The 19,048-nt window shown below is 27.2% G+C and overlaps 1 protein-coding gene across 2 annotated transcripts in view; it reads right to left on the bottom strand.

Moving 5' to 3' along the window:
• Window positions 1–19,048, bottom strand: part of LOC105232178 (1-phosphatidylinositol 4,5-bisphosphate phosphodiesterase) — a 144,635-nt gene that overhangs the window by 34,509 nt on the left and 91,078 nt on the right. For both annotated transcript variants that reach the window (XM_049456658.1, XM_049456657.1), the window contains exons 4-5: window positions 5,634–6,193; window positions 4,641–4,700 (exon numbers count right to left, since the gene is read on the bottom strand). In XM_049456658.1, the coding sequence (XP_049312615.1) occupies window positions 4,641–4,700; window positions 5,634–5,813 (240 nt within the window). In that variant the 5' untranslated portion in view covers window positions 5,814–6,193. The remainder of the gene's footprint in view (window positions 1–4,640; window positions 4,701–5,633; window positions 6,194–19,048) is intronic.

The following is a 19,048-nucleotide window of genomic DNA, read 5'->3' as shown; positions in this document are numbered from 1 at the left end:
GTTACTTTTCATCGTTATCCTTTTGCTCAGGCTTTTGCAAGTCAAATGATATGCAATGCAATTTTAATGCATTATTTGCTCGCCTCTTGTGCGTAGCTTTCTTTGGCCCTTTTGAGTTGCGCTGCAACAGAATTGTATTAAAATGTTAACTAGGCCATGGCGGTGGCAGTTATAACTTTCACCTGCTCTTTATTTGTTGAAAAGGGTTTTTTTTTACACAGATACAAAGATATACTCGTATTTCTAGGTATGCAGTTAGGCAAGAAATTTATTATATTATATCATAGAATAAATTTAAGAAATAAAAAAATATTCAAAAAAAGAATTGGTTAAAAATGTAATAGTATGTATGTAAAGTGAAGTTAAGTTAAGTTAAATTATGCGAAGCTAAGTTAAGTTAAGTTGTGTTAAGTTATATGAAGTTAAATTATGTTAAGTTATGTCAAGCTAAGTTAAGTTAAGTTAAGTTAAGTTAAGTTAAGTTAAGTTAAGCTAAGTTAAGTTAAGTTAAGTTAAGTTAAGTTAAGCTAAGTTAAGTTAAGTTAAGCTGTGTTAACTTAAGTTAAGTTAAGTTAGGTTAAGTTAAGTTAAGTTGAGTAAAGCTAAATTAAGTTGAGTAAAGTAAAGTTAAGTTAAGTTAAGGAAGTGAAGTTAAACTAAGTTAAGTTACGTTAAGTTAAGTTACGTTAAGTTAAGTTACGTTACGTTACGTTAAGTTAAGTTAAGCTAAGTTAAGTTAAGTTAAGTTAAGTTAAGTTAAGTTAAGTTAATTTATGTTAAGTTAAGTTAAGTTAAGCCAAGTTAAGTTAAGTTAAGTTAAGTAAAGTTTAGATAAGTTAAGTTAAGTTAAATTAAGTGAAGTGAAGTTAAGTTAAATTAAGTGAAGCGAAACTAAGTTAAGTTATGTTAAGTTAATGTCAAGTCGTGGGCCTTGAATATTTTTGGATTTGTATATTGAGAAATATTTATCTCATTTGGGCTTTTACCCATCACTTTCTCGAGGTAAAGCGATGATTTCGACGCGAATGTTTGCCATGAACGCGTGATGGTTTAAATAACTACACAAAAAGTAGTCAAAAGTAGACAACTTTGGAGATCAAAGGGCCTAGTCAAATAGTCAAAGGGCCAACATTCTCAGATTTTGACTTCCCTCGACATTTTGAAATTTTCTGCCTTTACTTAACCAAGTTTCGGAAAGAAAGTTCACTTTTCGTGCAATATTTACATACCGACATTAAATTTGGCACACACTTCGTAATTCATATTTTGCATTAAATGCTTTATTTTTGAATTGTTAGCTTAATTTTTTCCACAAATTTTATTATCCATTAAATAATATTAAAAATTTAGCTCTTAATGAGCATCAAGGACACTGAGTGGCGATTTAAGGGCACTTTAAAAGTGTCATTAGTGGCTGAAATATTTTCAAGCCTTAGGAATATCATTTAAATACTCGTATTTCTCATTTCAATCTACCACCGTGGGTAAAAAATAGTGAGACTTTTTAATTGATGAACAACGCGTCAATAAAATAAAGGAATTGTTGCTTAAAATCGATGATTCGCAGCCAGAGATCTTACTGGCATCCTTAAAATATCGGAAGAATCAATGAAAATCATTTTGAAAGATCATTTGGGCCTAAGAAAAGTGCAGTGAAAGTTAAAAGCACGATTGGTTCGAAAATCACTCAAATTTTCCTTTCCTATTTTTTTTCTGTTTTACTGCTTTTTTATTAATTCACTTGTTCTGTGGCCTACCTTTTCAGTATTTTTGTTTTACATTTTTGAATTAAATATATTTTTATTTATTTTTGTTGATTTTTGCTTTTCATTAATCCATTTGACGCGCAAATTAAATTTCACTTCATTAACTACATTATTAACAATCAATCACTCATTATCAAGCTGGCCGATTTTTGCGCTAAATATGTTCAATTGCCAAACGTTAACACATCATTCATCTTATTTGTTTACATTTGCGGTTTTACGCATATTTGAATTTAATTCACTAATTGATGCAATAAATAGACTTGCAATTAAATAAACAGTGTTTGGTGCGTTTCTATGGAATTCACGCGGAAATTTGTTTATTTGGAATATGAGCACTGTTATCTAAAGTTTTCAAATTTCTATAAAAGCAATCATTGTTGGGATAGCTACAGAAAATTATTATTATTTTTTTAAATTAATAGCATCAAGCGTTAAATATTTTTTTTCCAGTGGTAAGCCAATTAATATACTAATAATTTTATGTTGTGAGGTCAGGTTGTAAGTAAGTGAGCATCATTTGGCGATTTATATAATTTTTCGATTCATCTGGACTTTGTGGCGGCAATAAGACACATCATGGCAAAAATGATGTGGAACATTGTGAAAATTTAACCCAAGGTAGATTTAGCGCCATCTATCTGCGGCTGTTTTCTCTACAAGTTTTCCTCGATCTCGTTTAGAATGACTTTTGATTTATTTCAATTACCAGGGTCTCTACTTTATGACTTAGTACATCTTTCGGTTTAAGTATAGTTTCTAGAATTCTTCTCTTCTTAGGATTTAATACAATTAAACGGCTTTTATATTAACCAGGCTTCTGTATTTATTAGACCAAATTCAGTATTTTGCTCCGAAAGTTATTTTTCATTTAATTTAATTTTAATTAATTTTAAATTTTAATTTTGCCTTTAATTTTAATTTTAGTTTTATTTTTAATAATTTCAATTTTAATTTAATTTTAATTTTTGTTTTAATTTTAATATTAATTGTAATTTTCTTTTATTTCAATTTCAATTTTAATTTTAATTTTAATTTTATCTTTAATTTTAATTTAATTTTAATTTTAATTCTAATTTTAATTTTAACTTTAGTTTTAATTTTAACTTTAATTTTAATTTTATCTTTAATTTTAATTTAATTTTAATTGCAATTTTATTTTATTTTTAATTTTAGTTTTAATTTTAATTTAATTTTAATTTTAATTTTACTTTTAATTTTAATTTAATGTTAATTTTAATTACACCATTCATTTTAATTGTAATTTTATTTTAATTTTAATTTTGATTTTAATTTTTCCTTTAATTTTAAATTTAGTTTTAATATTAATTTTAATTTTATTTTATTTCAATTTCAATTTTAATTTTAATTTTAATTTTAATTTTAATTTTAATTTTAATTTTAATTTTAGTTTTAATTTTAATTTACTTTTAATTTTAATTTTTGTTTTAATTTTAACATTAATTGTAAATTTATTTTATTTTAATTTCAATTAATTTTAATTATACTTTAAATTTTAATTTCTATTTTAAAATTATTTTAAATTTGAGTTTTTGTGCTAATTTTCTACTCTCAAAATTTCTAGTGAGTTATTGTTGTATAATTGGAATTTAACAGCCCAATCTTGTTTTCTATGTAATTTATTGTTGTTGCTTTTCTCCTTCTTCTTTGCTTGTTCCTTCTACCTTAAACCCTTAAATCTCACTACCATTTTGCAGCAACTCCCGTTTTGACACTTCAACACCTTACGGTTGTTATAACGCAGGCAACAAAACCACAATTACAACAATAGCAACAGAATGCTCGTATAACCATCACAAAAATGAATTATGATTGTGGTTGCCTGACACTGGCAAAATCAACGAAAGTGCCCACAAACACACATACATGTACGCGAACAAGCGCACATAGCAGCTGACATGCATAGCTTTAATCCTATGAAATGCCACTCGTTGACCTTACTGTGTGCCACAGTGCGTATACGTTATCCACGCGCGTATACACAACAACACACGAAATTCGCACAAAGCGGGTAACGTATACGCAGTGTAGGCCACTGCCAGAGAGGGGGTGGGGAGTGGTGTGAAAACAGGAATGTAAGTGAGAATTTGTGCTGTATTCATGCAACGAAAGCGGGAAATGTGTGTCGGCAGTGCCACACACTTCTGGCGACGAGGATAGACCAAAATGTAGTGGAGAAATTAGCGGCGTGTGAAGTGCAAAGAAGACGGATTCGTTAAGGTGAAAGGTGTGCTTGTGCGCTCAAGCTTCTGCGGTTGCTGTGGCTTTTGCGGTTGCAGCTCGTCAATTGTGGCATTGTTCGTATAATAGTTGGTTATAGTTGTTAGGTTGAGTGTTTGTGTGTGGGTGTGTGAATGTGTGTGTGGTTGTTTTGCTGGAACGACAGGTATTATAGGCGCAGTGGAAAGCGCAAAACGTGCGGCTTTTGATTTTGGTAATTCAATTTAGACAAATTTAATATTTTTTATTAATGTTATTATATTATAAAGTATTGAGCTTCAAATTATTTAGTACTCAGCTTCAAATTGAAGGATCCAAAATGCAAGCGAGTTCGGTAATTTTGTTAGTTTCGGAGTTTAAAAATTTTTATACACATTTTTTAAACATTTTTTTATCTAAGAAATGAATTTTTGATGCCATTTTAAATATATTATACATATATATTTCCCCCTTTAATTTTTTTATATTTTTTAAATATTTTTTTATCTAAGAAATTAATTTTTTATGCTATTTTAAATTTTTTTTGTTATTTTATTTAATTTTTTTTTATATTTTATATAAAAAACTTATTTAATTTTATATATTTTTTTCTTTCTTTTATTTGTTTTATGTATAAACATCGATATCACTTACCTTCGGCACGCCTCCCGCTCTTATATCACTAACTTGGCACAATTCGATGACGTCACCTTCCTGAACAGGTATGTGGAATTTGTATGAAAGAAATTTTAAGAAAAAAAATATATATAGATTTTAAAAATTTATATAAACCTATAAAATTTTTAATTTAAATATTTTTAAATATTAGCATAAAAAATAAATAAATAAATATTAAAAAAAAAATTCTAAAAAACGTGATCTTAAAAAAATAAAAATATTAAATATTTAAATTATCTTTTTTAAATTCCATTTTTTAAATTTCATTTAAATTTTTTTATAATTTTTCTAAAAATTATTACTTGAAAAAAAAACAAAAGAAATACATTTTATCTATACACGTAAAAAAATTTAAATTTTTTTAAATTAATTTTTTTTAATTTTTTTAAATTAAATTTTTTGTAATTTTTTTAAGTTAAATTTTTTTAATTTTTTTAGATTAAATTTTTTTAAGTTTAAATTTTTTTAAATTAATTTTTTTTAAATTAAATTTTTTTAAATTAAATTTTTTTAAATTTAAATTTTTTTAAATTTTATTTAGTTTTTTTCAGATTTCTAAAAATTATTACTTAAAAAAATTATAAATACATTTTTTTTTCGTAAAAGTAAAAATATTGTTTTGTTTACATAAGTGCATAAACATTTATAAAATGGAATAATTTGCTTTATTTATATTTATATTTTTTATTTTTAGTAAAAAGTTTTCAAAATTTTCCATTTTTCTAAATTATTGCTTTTCTTTGAAAAAAACATGTTTTTATTTAAATTTTAAATTAATTTTTTATTAAAAAGATTTTTAGGATTTTGCAATGAAAATATTTAAAATTTTAATATTGTATATTTTTATTTTTTAAATTTTTAAGTTTTAATATAATTTAAAATTTTAAATTGTAAGAATTTTATTCCTAATACCCTTAATTTTAAATTTTTTTTTAAATTAGCACAAATAAATTTCTATTGTCCACTCACCCTGCCATCGCTTTTCCAATACAAAAAGAATCCGTATTCGTCCACTTTGAACATTGCGTCCTTCTCAAAGTCATTCTCCTTTGTTTCCTTCTCATTCTCAAACCAGCGATCGAACACGCAACCGGTGGTCAGCTCCTCCGGCACCGGTATGATCCAATCGAATTCGTACTTTTTCGTCATTTTGTATGGCCGACGACTTTCAGCTCAACTAACAGTAATTAATAAGCGTGTAATATATATTTTTTTAATATTTATTTACAACTACAATTTGCCTTTATGTGTTTGTTTTTCAGAAGCCAAAAGTCTTTTTGGCTTAAACTTTGCAACAGGAATCAAGTTCCTGCTTGACTTTTGCGACTAGATTATCATTTTCGTCTTTGTGACTCTTCTTTTGAGAAACTTTGAAGATTTGCAGGCAAAGAATCACATTTTCGGTGCATCTGTTTATATATTTGAGTTTGCGAAATTCGATTTGCTGAGAGTGTTGTAGTTAGCGTCAAGTTTTTAACGGTAGTTTATGTATATATTTATATGGAATGATTGAGATCTTTGGTTGAAATCTGCAAATAGAAAACACGGAGCAATAATTAGTACTTATATTATAAAGGAGAGTGTGAAATAGAGATAGAGCTATAATTCTAGTATAGTACAGTTGCATAATATATATGTAGGTATAAGTATCTTCTTCTTCTTCTTCTTAATTGTCGTAGACACCGCTTACGCGGTATAAGTATACGATTATTAATTTTGTGTTCAAATACTTGTAGCAAAAGTTTAATAAACCTGCAGAGAATTGCAAGAGACATTCTCAACGCTCAAAGAAACGCTTTGCGATTTTCCCACTTCAAGTCTTTATTAAATAAAAATCCCCATCCATTGAAGCTCTTCTTATTTGTTGAGTAGACTGGTCTCTACACAAGTTCACACACACAACGTGGAATTCCATGCAGTAGCTTTAATAAACCAATTAATTCGATTATGCTGTCGATGGCGACTGTCAGTCAGTTATCAAATTTTTTTGTTACGTTTTCTATGTTGTTTCGCAGCGCTGTGTCTTTGCTTTGTTTACTTTATCTGCCGTTTCGCTGTTGCTATTCACTTGTTTTTTGTTTTTAGCCTACTTTTAGGTGTCTAGGCTTTTGATTGGCTTTATCTCCCGTAGATTGATAGCTTAGGCACTTCTACTTGAGTGCTTATGAAAGAAGTGTGGCTGTAGGCGCCTAAAAGTATGCACTACAATGCCTCATGCTCATCTGTATGAATCATCTCTTTTCCGATCGCGTGTGCGGGTCATTAACTTTTAAGCGCGCCGTCACATTGTTAAAAGAAAATAAATTATTTTCGTTGGTGCGAGCAGGTGGATTTGTTGCAGCACATACTGTTTCGATTATTCTGGTTGATTTATGGTTTTTGGTGTTGTAGTGAGAGAGACTTTTGCTTCCAAAAATAATGATAAATTGGCGTTTAATAACTGCGAGAGAGTATTAAATACCATTTATTTAGTAGTAATGCCTTAAATATTTGAAATTCGCTACGCCTAAAGGTATGCTACGCTTATTTAAGTAACAATAAATTGACAATTTCCATACGAAATTAATATTTTGTACTGAGTATACTTCAATTTTATTTACATTTAAAAATTTTTTCTATTTGACGACCGCATGCACTTAAAAGTATGTTATTTTATCGAGTTAAATTTGTAGTGCCTTCATTTTTTAAATATTTTTTTCAATATGTTGAATTTTACTCAAAACGTCAAAATACTTTTTCTAGTCTAAGTCAAGCATCTGTGCAAGCCTGTAAGAGTCGCAAGAGTAGCTACATGAATCCTAAAGTTATGGAATGAAGTTGATAATTTTAAAGTTTTATCTTTTTCCCAAGATTTTTGTTTTTTTGATACGTAGAATATTACTCAAACCGTAAAAGTACTATTTTGAGTCAATGTTAAGCATGTGTATAAGCTTCTAAAAGTCGCAAAGGTAGCTACTTGAATCCTAAAGGTATGCTATACAATTTATAATGTTAAGAATACACTAACGAAATTAATAATTTTTTTCAAGATGTTTAAAATTTTTTAAAAGTTCACAATTTTTGTATTTGACGACAGTGTGCGCTCACAAGTATGCTATGCTTTTTCATAGAGACAAACTTGTTGCTTCCCCGATTTATAAAAAGTTTAATTTCTTCAAATATAATATTTTATAAATACACTTTCCGTACAAAGCTAGGTATTCATACCAGCCCTATAAAGGGAGATAGTAGCTGCTTGAATCCTAAAGGTATGCTATAAATAAATTAAAAAATCTGTAATGTCGAACATTTTAAAATGAAAGTAATATTTTTACTCAGCATACTTCAATTCTTTTTGAAATTCCCATTTTTTTGGTTTCTTTGTTTGACTGTGTGATACCAAAAGTATGCTACTTTATCGAGTTAATCTTGTTGTTCTTTCGATACTCTAAAATTCACAATTTTTTTTTTTAACAAATAATATTAAAATAGAAAAACACACTTGCGTTTTGGTTTTTGTCGGCAGTATGCGCTCTAAAGTATGCTATGTTACAGAGATAAACTTGTTCTTCCTCCAATTCTCTGAAAATCTTATTTTCTTTTGTAAACCAAATAATACTAAAATCACAAAAACACTTTTGTGCATCGATGTCAAGTTTGCGTACTAGCAAGTTAAAGTATCTAACACTAGATAGCAGCTTCTCAAATCCCAAATGTATGCAAAACCAACAAAGGATCTGGTGCCAGCACTTAAGTACCCATGCAATCAACTGCTGTAAAGTAAAGCAGAATAAAAGGAGTGCGTGAAAGTTGAAAATATTTCGTTGTAAAATTCTTCTGAACATGCCACTCGAAAGCGCCTGGAAGCTAACTAAATTTTTTCTCTACTCGACACAAATGTAATTCCCTCTGCATAATTTTGGCAATTGTATGAATATTGGCATTATGTATACTTACATACAGACATATGTACATATGTATGTATGCTTCAATAACATTTATTTCACCAATTTCGAGTGGTATGCATTGGTCAGTGAAAGCAGCTCGGCGGAATTGAAGCACTCGAGTGTAAACGACAAACACATTTTGCCCACTTGTGTCACTTGTCATCAATAATGCTTGTTGTTTTTATGACAACAGCTATTTTTTTGTTGCTTTTGTTACATATTAACTGTATATGTTCTGCGAAAATACTATACATGGTATGTACATACAGGTATAGAAAAACATTTGTTATTCTGTTTTTCTTGCTTTTTATTTCTCTCTTTGCTCGCCTTTCCTGCGTAGTTTTCTTAATCCCGTTTATTTTCCGGCTGTCTACTTCTATTTTTCTGCTGTTGATTTTATTTAGCTATTTTATTTATGTTTGCTTTACTGGTGCAAAAGCATGCTGGGTGTCTCGTGTAGTCTACTTTTAGTTGCTTGCGATATAAGCATGGGAACAAAGGAGTAAAACAAGACGTGGCGTGCAATTAAAGTGTGTAGTTACAAAACAAAAAGTTTGGAAAAAAGTGATTTTTTTAGATTAAAATTGCATATTTTCAGGCGTGAGAAGTACTATTGGGGTTGCAGTTTATATCTGATTACATATAAATATTTAAAATAATAAGATTTTATACTTCTTTTACGATTTTTAACATAAACAAATTTTAGTACAAAATTTTGGAAATATTTAGTATCGATTTTTGGTACTATTTCAGCCTTTTATATTGAAATTCTAGAAACACCAAATGTACATAATTCGAATATCTAAGTGTTTATTTTCATACAATTTTTTATATTAAAAAAAAGTTTTGTACTAAATTTTAGTACTCTTTACTACATATTTTTTTGTACCATTTTAGGGTGTTTAAGTCTTGTAAATTTTTAAATTTATTAAAAAAACTTAGTACTAAATTTTAGTACCATTTAGTACATACTTTTTAGTACTATTTTAGGTTGTGTGAGACTTGCAGCTTTTTTTTGAAAGTACTCAAGTACAGTAATTTGAGCTACGGAATGGCCCAAAAAGTATACATTTAAGAAAGCATTATTATTATCTTAACTTCAAAAGTTTTTGTACTAAATTCTTCGATAGTTTTTATTTTATATGTATAAATACTAAAAAAATAGGATTAAAATAAATTTTTTTAAAATATAAATAATTACTTTATTATCATTTTTGACATAAAAAATGGAGTACTAAATTTTAGTACATAGTTTTTAACTAATATGCACTACACCTGTAGCTCTTGATCGAAAATTTTCTGTCCAATTCGGTACACCTGTGGGTTCCAAACATTACTACAAAAACTTCAGTACTATCTTTTCTTCAAAACTTTTAGTACTAACTTTTTTAAAATTTTTTAACACGTTATTTTTAGCACGAAATATAAATATTATCACTTTATCATGGATTTTAGCTTAAAAAAATGTTCGTACTCAATTTTTGTGCATTTTAGTACATGATTTTTGTAATTACAGCTCTAATTTGTAACCCCTGAAGGTGCCAAATATTTTACGTTTAACTACAAAACTTTTAGTACTAACTCTTTTAAACATTTTAATACATTAAACAGTTAAAATTTAGTACTAAATATAAATATTATTGTTTTATATGATTCCCAGCCAAATGATATTTAGTACTAAATTTTTGTACTTATTTATTACTGAATATAAATATTATTGATTTATATGAATCTAAGCCAAATTATATTTAGTACAAAATTTTAGTAAATATTTATTACTTCTAAGGTTTATGTAATTTTGGTTTACTAAGGAAACAGATTAACTTGGAACCCTTATGGTACCAAATATTTTACGTTTAGGAATCCATTATCTTAATCTAACTTCAAATCTTTTAGTACACATTTTTCTACAAAATTCTAAAACCTTAAAATGTAAAGCTGGAGTATTATATATAAATATGATTGATATATGTAAAAAAAACATTTGTTTTCGCCATAAAAAAAAATTTAGTTCTAATCTTTAGTACCTTTTTAAAAATTTGTAACACTGTAAAAAGTAAAACTGTGTTACTAAATATAAATAGAAATGCTTTATTAATAAAAAATAAAATATTTTTCGGAGTAAAAAATATTTAGTACTAAATTTTAGTACACTTTTGCATATTATTTTTTAGTATTTCTGTGTTACTAAATATAAATAGAAATGCTTTATTAATAAAAAATAAAATATTTTTCGGAGTAAAAAATATTTAGTACTAAATTTTAGTACACTTTTGCATATTATTTTTTAGTATTGCTTTGGGCGAAGTTTTATGCTGATAATACCAAGATTAGTTTCACACCTTATGGTGTCATTTCATGAAATTACCTTTCTTGTCTTAATTTTAAAATTTTTAGTACATATTTTTTCAAAACAAATTAAAAAGTTAAAATTTTGTATGGATTTTCAACATAAATCTTATTTAGTACTAACTTTTAGAACACTTTAGTACTTTTAGTACTGTTTTATATGGAAGTTCTATATTGAGAAAACTGAAATTAATTTAGATACCTGATGATCCCGTGCGAGATTTTAGTATAAAAAGTGTTTTAGGAGTATTAAAAAAATATTTTATTTGAAAACTAATATTTTATTTATAATATAATTTTTCCGCAAAATTAATTCCCAAAATATGTTCTAAATTTAATTCATTATATTTAATTAAATTTAAATTGTTATATTTAATTAAACTTCAATTCCAAAAGAACTAAAATTGAAATCAAACTCTATACTTCATATCTTCATACATATTTCAGCACCCCTCCCATATCTTCCGCTTAACAAATAGAGTCGTTTCGCTTCTCTGACTCATGCCGACCTTCCGAATTTGAATTGCTTTATGACCCGCATAAAATTTCATTCAATCATCTTCAGTCATCTCATGCTCTTATCACTTCGCTTTGTATGCGTCACAGCGAGTGAATGCGTGTGTGGGTATTATCATAATTTTTGTAAATCATATGGTCGAGGTCAACGGCAAATAAACACATACTTATACATGTACATACATATGTATATGTATATCTTGTATAGAATGGAGGTGATATCTATTTCATGCATTTGATAAAATAATTCAAATACAATGAGAGTTGAAAGTGATCCACAAATGCAATAAGAAGAAGAAAAAAATATACATATACATATGTATATGATGATGTATGATTTTCAATGGTTTAATCTACACGCGTCTAATCAACGAACAATGCATGACCAGCGTCTGACAGTTAGTCATTCATGGACGATTCAATCAAATATACTTGTATAACTGTTATGGAAAGGTTCTAACATAATCGTTTGTATTCAAAGAAATTTATATATGTATATGTATAATATAAGTCCATTTTATACATTAGTGTAGTTAGGGCCTGAGAGGGCATATTTTATGGTTTTTAACTCAACAAAAATAGTTTAATACTAGAATTTATTATTTCAAATGTAGTCCTAAAATACTAATAATAAAAATTTAGTACTAAAAAATTCTTACTAATAGTAATTTCGTAAATTATTATTATTATCATTTTTATCAATTTTTTTAATTTAAATTTTAGTGTAAAAATAAATATGTTTTAATATTTTTTCTGCACTCAACATTTTCAATTTTCATATTTTTTTGGAACAAATTTCAGCGCCTGGTACTAAATTATTTGAGCACAAGAATTTAAAAGCAAATTTGCTTTAAATTTATGTTAAAGTTTATCACTGTTTTAAAAGTATGGAATTTAGTACTAATTTTCACCATTATAAATCATTTTTGTTTAAATAAAGTTTGCAGCACCTAGTACTAAATTATTTGTACTAAAAAATTGTCAAACAAAATTTTAGTACTGTGTTATAGGAACTAAAATATTGTTAAAAAAAATTTAGTACTTTTTTTTATTGATATATGTATAATTTGAAGAATTTAGTACTAATTTTCACCATTATAAATAATTTTTGTTTAAATATAGTTTGCAGCGCCTAGTACTAAATTATTTGGACTAAAAAATTGTCAAATAAAAGTTTAGTACTGTGTTATAGGAACTAAAATATTGTTAAAAAAATTTGGTACCGTTTTATTGATATTTAGTACTAAATTTTATATAAATTTATCTAGTACTAATTTTTTTGTTACCATTTAGTACTGTTTTAGTGCATACTTTGTATATTGTATATACATTTATTTAGTACTATTTACTTTGTTGCCCTTTAGTACTGTTTTAGTACATATTTTGCTTATATGCACTATTGCCGGTGTCTAGTACTAAATTAGTTGTACTAAAAATTTTATGCGATAATTTTAGTACATACTTTGTTTATCTTTACTATAATTTTCGACCTAATTTTATATTTTTCCACAATTTAATGTATTTAAGTACTAAATTTTATATACATTTATTTAGTACTAATTATTTTGTTACCATTTAGTACTGTTTTAGTACATACTTTGCCTTTACCGCTTTGTTTTTCGCGCTTAATTTTATTTTTTTCACTCTATTTAAGTACTAAATTTTATATACAATTATTAAGTACTAATATTTAGTAATAATTTTTACTTTGGCACTTATTGCTTTCTCGAAGTATTATTTTATAACTGGAAAACCAAAAAAATATTTTGTATTACATTACTTTGCGTAACTAAGCGTATTCATCATAATTTTACTCTTTTTAGTACTAAATTCTGTATCAATTTATTTAGTACTAAATTTCACTTATATGATGTTTGCTTTATATAGCCCCGTAATTAGAAAATAAAATAATTTTAGTACTACCTCTTTTTAATACTTTTCGGATTGAAAGTTTTAGTACTAAATTTGATAATGCTATAACATGTCTGTATTATTGGACCTAACGTCAGTAGTTTTCCATATTAGCCTAATTTCTTAAAAAAATCGATTTTTTCTATGAAATTAAATATACTTTGCTTGGTATTGAAAATATTTAGTACTAAATTTGGCATTTGTAACTTTTTATACTTATTGTTTACTACTAATATTTTAGCACAATTTTTTTAAATAAAGTTACTTTGTTTTTTATTGAAAATAGTACTAAAATAGGCATTCTAAAATTTAAGGACTAAATTTTAAGTACTAATATTTTAGCATGAAAAAAGTCTATTTAATTACAGATCCTTTGCTTGGTATAGAAAATATTAAGTACTAAATTTGACATTTTTAACTTTTAGTACTTATTTTTTAGTACTAATTTTTAATACAAAATTATTCCTTTAAGTAAATTTTTACTCTGAAAGTAAAGGCTTTTAGTACTTTCATAATATTTATAAAAAATTTGAGCATACTTTTTTCAGTTCTTTTAATTTAAACTCTTTTCAATGATTTTTTTGCTGTTTTTTTAATTCTCTCGAGGCCAGCAAACCACTACTGGCAATACATTGCCTCCACATTCGATACATGCAATATATGTACATATATGTTCAAAATTGCTTCAAATCCGTTTACACCATTTTCTATTGCCTACATTTTAGCGTTTATGCAAATAAATTACTATTTAGCGCTTTGATCGTTACCAAATATATTCTAAAAAAAATAGTTTTCGCAATTTTCGGGTCGAAATTTGTCGACGCTATGTTGTTTTTCCAGCTCCTTGGGGGCTTATCCATGCCCTAAGCCAGTATGAGGTACGCCGCCACTTGTTAGCCGATTAACACATTCACGCGTTTTCGCATGGCCTCCAACCCACGCATTGTTGTGGTTTTTTATGTTGACGCTATATAAACGTTAAAAGTTGTTGGGGCAGCGTGTGGGCGTGTCGGGGTGTAGGCGACAGTGAAGCAAAGAATGGTAGGCGTTACCGCATATGTGCCTCTTTCAGTTGGCTGTTTGGTTGCTGTTTACATAAGTTGTTGCGTATGTTGGGGCATTATAATACCACAGTATACACTACAACGAATACACGTTAGACACCTGTTGTGGCTTAAACACGCTCGAGTGTATATTTTTACTGTTATTGTTGGCTCAATTCTGTTTTTGTTCAACGCATGGTGTGCCATACACTTAAAATGCCATCAGCGCAATTTTCCACTGCTGGATTAATCAATTAAATACGCATTCGTTTCAGCCGTCGTCGCACTGTTCGGCCGGCCTATGTTGGCCATATTCGGGCCGTTGTTTGTTGTGCGGCCTTAAATGCGCGCGTATGAGTTAAGCTCACGTGAGGCAGACTTTTGTTCGTTGGCATTGTTTGCGTAATATCATTGTTGCATTGTACAAAAGCTTATAAGTTGCATATTATTAGGCTTTACGTATTACAAGCGCTGACAAAACAGTGCACAAATAATATATGACACTTTTATTTTTATGCGAATCCTGAATATTTTAATCTGCTTTGTTTGGGTTTACAACTGGCTCATGGTTGAATGGCTTTCGGTGGCTTTGGGGGAAAACTGAAGTATACTTTTAAGCGCGCAGTTTTGAAATTTTGCATGAAGGCATAAAATATTAAAGCCTTCATTAAACTTTCACTGGAATTTAAAAGTAATAAATGCCTTTGAATAGAGTATGAAAAATATCAATAATTTCACAAAAATCAAAGCATAGTTTTAGTTGTGTATGGAAAAAATATATATTTAACTATAGTAAGTAAAATAATTAGCTGTGAGCTTAAGTATTAGTGAGAAAAAAGCTAAGAAAAACATTTTTTTAATTGTGACTATGTATTTTAAGAATTTTTGACCAAGCAATTGTATACTTTTAGGCGGTTTTTAAACTGTGTAGTAGCTTTAAAATATTAATATTAATATTAACATACGTCTACTAAAAGTAAAGAAAAATAGTAAATTAATGTTTATGGTTATTTAAGTAATATACTTTTTGTGAAATTTGAACTGTGTGAAGCCTACTTTTAGGAGTAAATGTGTAATAGGAAATATAATAAGGATCATTGTGATCAATAATTTATATTTAAGTGCCAATTTAATTTTTAAATAAACTTTTAACTGTAATTACAAGTTATTTTTTATGCATACTTTTAGGCGCATTTAAATTTTTAATTAACTTAGTAATACAAATATTAGCTCAACAAACGTATTTTTACTAAATAAAAGTAATAGTAAGTAATAATATTTTTAATACTAAACTGTTATAAGTATTTTCACTATGTGAAGCATACTTTTTGGCGCTAACACATTAGCTTTGGAAAATATTTTATGTTCCAAATTCTACAAAGTAGGAAAATACCAAATTAATAATGCATTATCTTGTAATTTAAAGTTATTTTTTTATGCATACTTTTAGGCGCATTTTAATTTTTCATTAATTTAGTAATAATAATATTAGCCCAACAAACGTATTTTGACTAAATAAAAGTAATAGTAAGTAATAATATTTTTAATAAGTAGATAAGTATTTTAACTATGTGAAGCATACTTTTAGGCGCTAACACATTTGCTTTGGAAAAAATATTATTGACCATGATGATCCAAATTCTATAAAGTAGAACAATACCAAATTAATAATCTATTAAACTGTTAAATTAAATTAAAAGTAATTTTTTGTACATACTTTTAGGCGCATTTAAATTTTTTTTACAAATTTCATGTTGATTGTTTACATATTTTATATTTAATATTTCGCGTACTTTTGACTTAAATATTAATATTTTCTCACTTCAAGTACTTAAAGCATACAATCAGGCGCTTTGCACATTACATATTTATACCGTTGTACGTAGTCTCCAGTTTGGTTGTTGTCAAAACTTTTTAATTTCCACTTTTCTTATACTCTACCGCTTGGCTGCCTCACGTTTGCCGCCTACAACAGCTCAACTAGTCGTTTGCATTTCACTTTAGTCCCGGCAAGTTTTAATGAACTGCATACTTTTAGGCTCGTTGCCTGTGCAAACACATTTTGTGCAACTTTTTTTTATTATAAATACTTTTTTTTGCAAACTTTGCATATTTTACAACAGCCGCTTACAATTTATTAACCAGTTCGTGTGTAGCGTTCTCAATTTACAGCCTGTTGCTTCGACTTGCTCGGCGTTTTTTTTTTAACTTTGCTGCGCTGCTCGTTTCACTTTTCACTTTTGTGGTGTGCGCGTACAAGATTGACATTCAGCTGAAGTTGCCGCGGCAAATTATATCCTCACAGGTTTGATTAGGTTTCGCATAAGTTTTATTAAACTTCTGCCGTTGGCATGCGTGTGTAGATGGGCAGGTGACGATTTCGTGGGAAAAACTATGAACTTACAAAAAGCTTTGCATATTGTTCAGCGCGCTTGCTGTTGGCATGCCAAATTTGTATGTCAGATGAGGCAGATGTCACTTTTGAAGTTTGTTTGATTTTACGATGACGATTTCTCGGAAATTTATAATCAAATCCATCGAAGCTGTATAGCAAGTGGGAAATATTGAGGGTAGTACATTTGATTAAAACTAGGTGATGGTAAGGGACTGGAAAATTTGTAGAATTTGTTAAACTCTGATGAGCTTGTTCGTTTTGACTATTAGAGTGACTCTTGATGACAACGAAACATTGAAATTTGGTAGCTAGTCGGAGGTATTTAATATTCCAAAGCTTCACAATATTTTTAACAGGGTTGCCACTTAATGCTAAAAATTATATAAAGTTTGAATACATTGAAGTATGTTTGTTAAAAATGGAATAGTTTTTGGCATATTTAGAGTCAAACACTAAACGGATGTGTTTTCAGTAGGGTTGCCATTTAAATAAAAATAAGCAATATTTAATTTTAAAGTTAATAGTTAGTAATTTTAGACTTAATTAAAACTAATTTTTGTTCGCAACGAAATTAATATATATTTTTCTAAATTTTTTTTTGTAGAGTTGCCAACTTATCAAGTAATAATTAAATTAATATTAACGAGTCGTAATGAGTAAGTAAAGCAAGTGGTAATCAAAAAATATAGATTTTGGTTAGTTCCATAAGTTTAAGTATAGAGTTGCCAATATTTCGGAATATATTTTTTTTTGTGTAGGGTTGCCAATTTTTGAAATTATAATAATTAAAATAATATTAACTATTCGTAATCGGTAAGTAAAGCCAGTGGAAATAAAATTATATACATACATATATAAGATTTTTCTTAGTTCCACAAGTTTACAAATAGAGTTGCCAATATTTCGGTATAGAATAACCTACTTTTTTACAATCAATGTTTATTCTTTTATAGCCATCTGACTTACATATGCAAAAATATATTATAAAAAGTCTGAAATGCATGGAAAGTAAATAAACATTTTTTGTCAAAAATATTTCCTACAAAGTTGCCATATAATTGTAATGAATTGCATGATTACCATTATATGAAAACGAATTCCATATATGCTAATTTATTAAGCATAAAGTAATGGTTATTATCACATAATTTTTTATTTAATTGTATATCATAATTTTTTAATTAGAGTTGCCACCTGTATTAAATTCAAAACAATTTTGTTTAAAATTATTTTAAATAAACAATAAAATCGAGCAGTATTTTTTGTCGAAAAGCAATCATTATACTGCAAAGGGTTGCCACCTGTGAAGGGTTGCCACCTGTTATTAATTTCAAATAATATTACATAACCTAATTGCTTTTCATTAAAATATGAAATTTTAATTATGCTAAAAAGTTAAGCACATCTGAAAATAAAGCAATTATAAATACTGAAAAGCGTTGCCACCTGTTCTTAATTTAAACTTTTAAGTAACATTATTCAATTTAATTTTTTTATTAAAATATGACGTTGTTAATATGATAAAACACAAGAAAATAAAGCAAGCATTATACTGAGAAGGGTTGCCACCTGTTTTTAATTTAAAACCATATATATAATCTAATTTCTTTTTACTAAAATGTGAATATTAAATATAGAAATTAAAATAATAATAAAATGTGGTGAATATGTACATACATACTTGATTGGTGTTGCCATCTAATGCTTTTTAATTATTATTTATATTAATTTTTTTAACCGAATTTCAATTAAGTGGACAATTAAAAAAAAACATCCACTATCATTAACTGTGCTTCTAAAAAATTAAAATTTTTGCCACAGTTGCCATCTTAAATTTAATAAATTTTTATTAACCAACTCTTACAAAAAGTTTAAATGAAATATTATATAAGTAATTGAAGAATTGATTAAACGAGGTTTGCCAAACAGTAATGTAAGATGAAGGGTGTTGCCAGCTGGTTTTTAAAATTATTATTAATATCATTATAATTATGAATTTAATATTAAATTTAAAGTATGAATGAGACATTAAATATGTAATTTAATTTAATTTGACGAGGGTTGCCAAAATATTATGCAGAGAGTGTTGCCAGCTATTTTTCAAAATATTTTTGATATTATTTTAATTAAATTTTTTTGATTTTACTCCAAAAAAAAATTAATATATAAATTTTCATTATTGGTTGTACATCTAAAATATTAGAATTTTTTCTAGAGCTGCCATATTAAATTTATACACTTTTT

Source organism: Bactrocera dorsalis, chromosome 4, assembly GCF_023373825.1.
Source record: "Bactrocera dorsalis isolate Fly_Bdor chromosome 4, ASM2337382v1, whole genome shotgun sequence".
Classification (NCBI taxonomy): Eukaryota; Metazoa; Arthropoda; class Insecta; order Diptera; family Tephritidae; genus Bactrocera; species Bactrocera dorsalis.
This window is presented reverse-complemented; position numbering and strand designations above follow the sequence as displayed.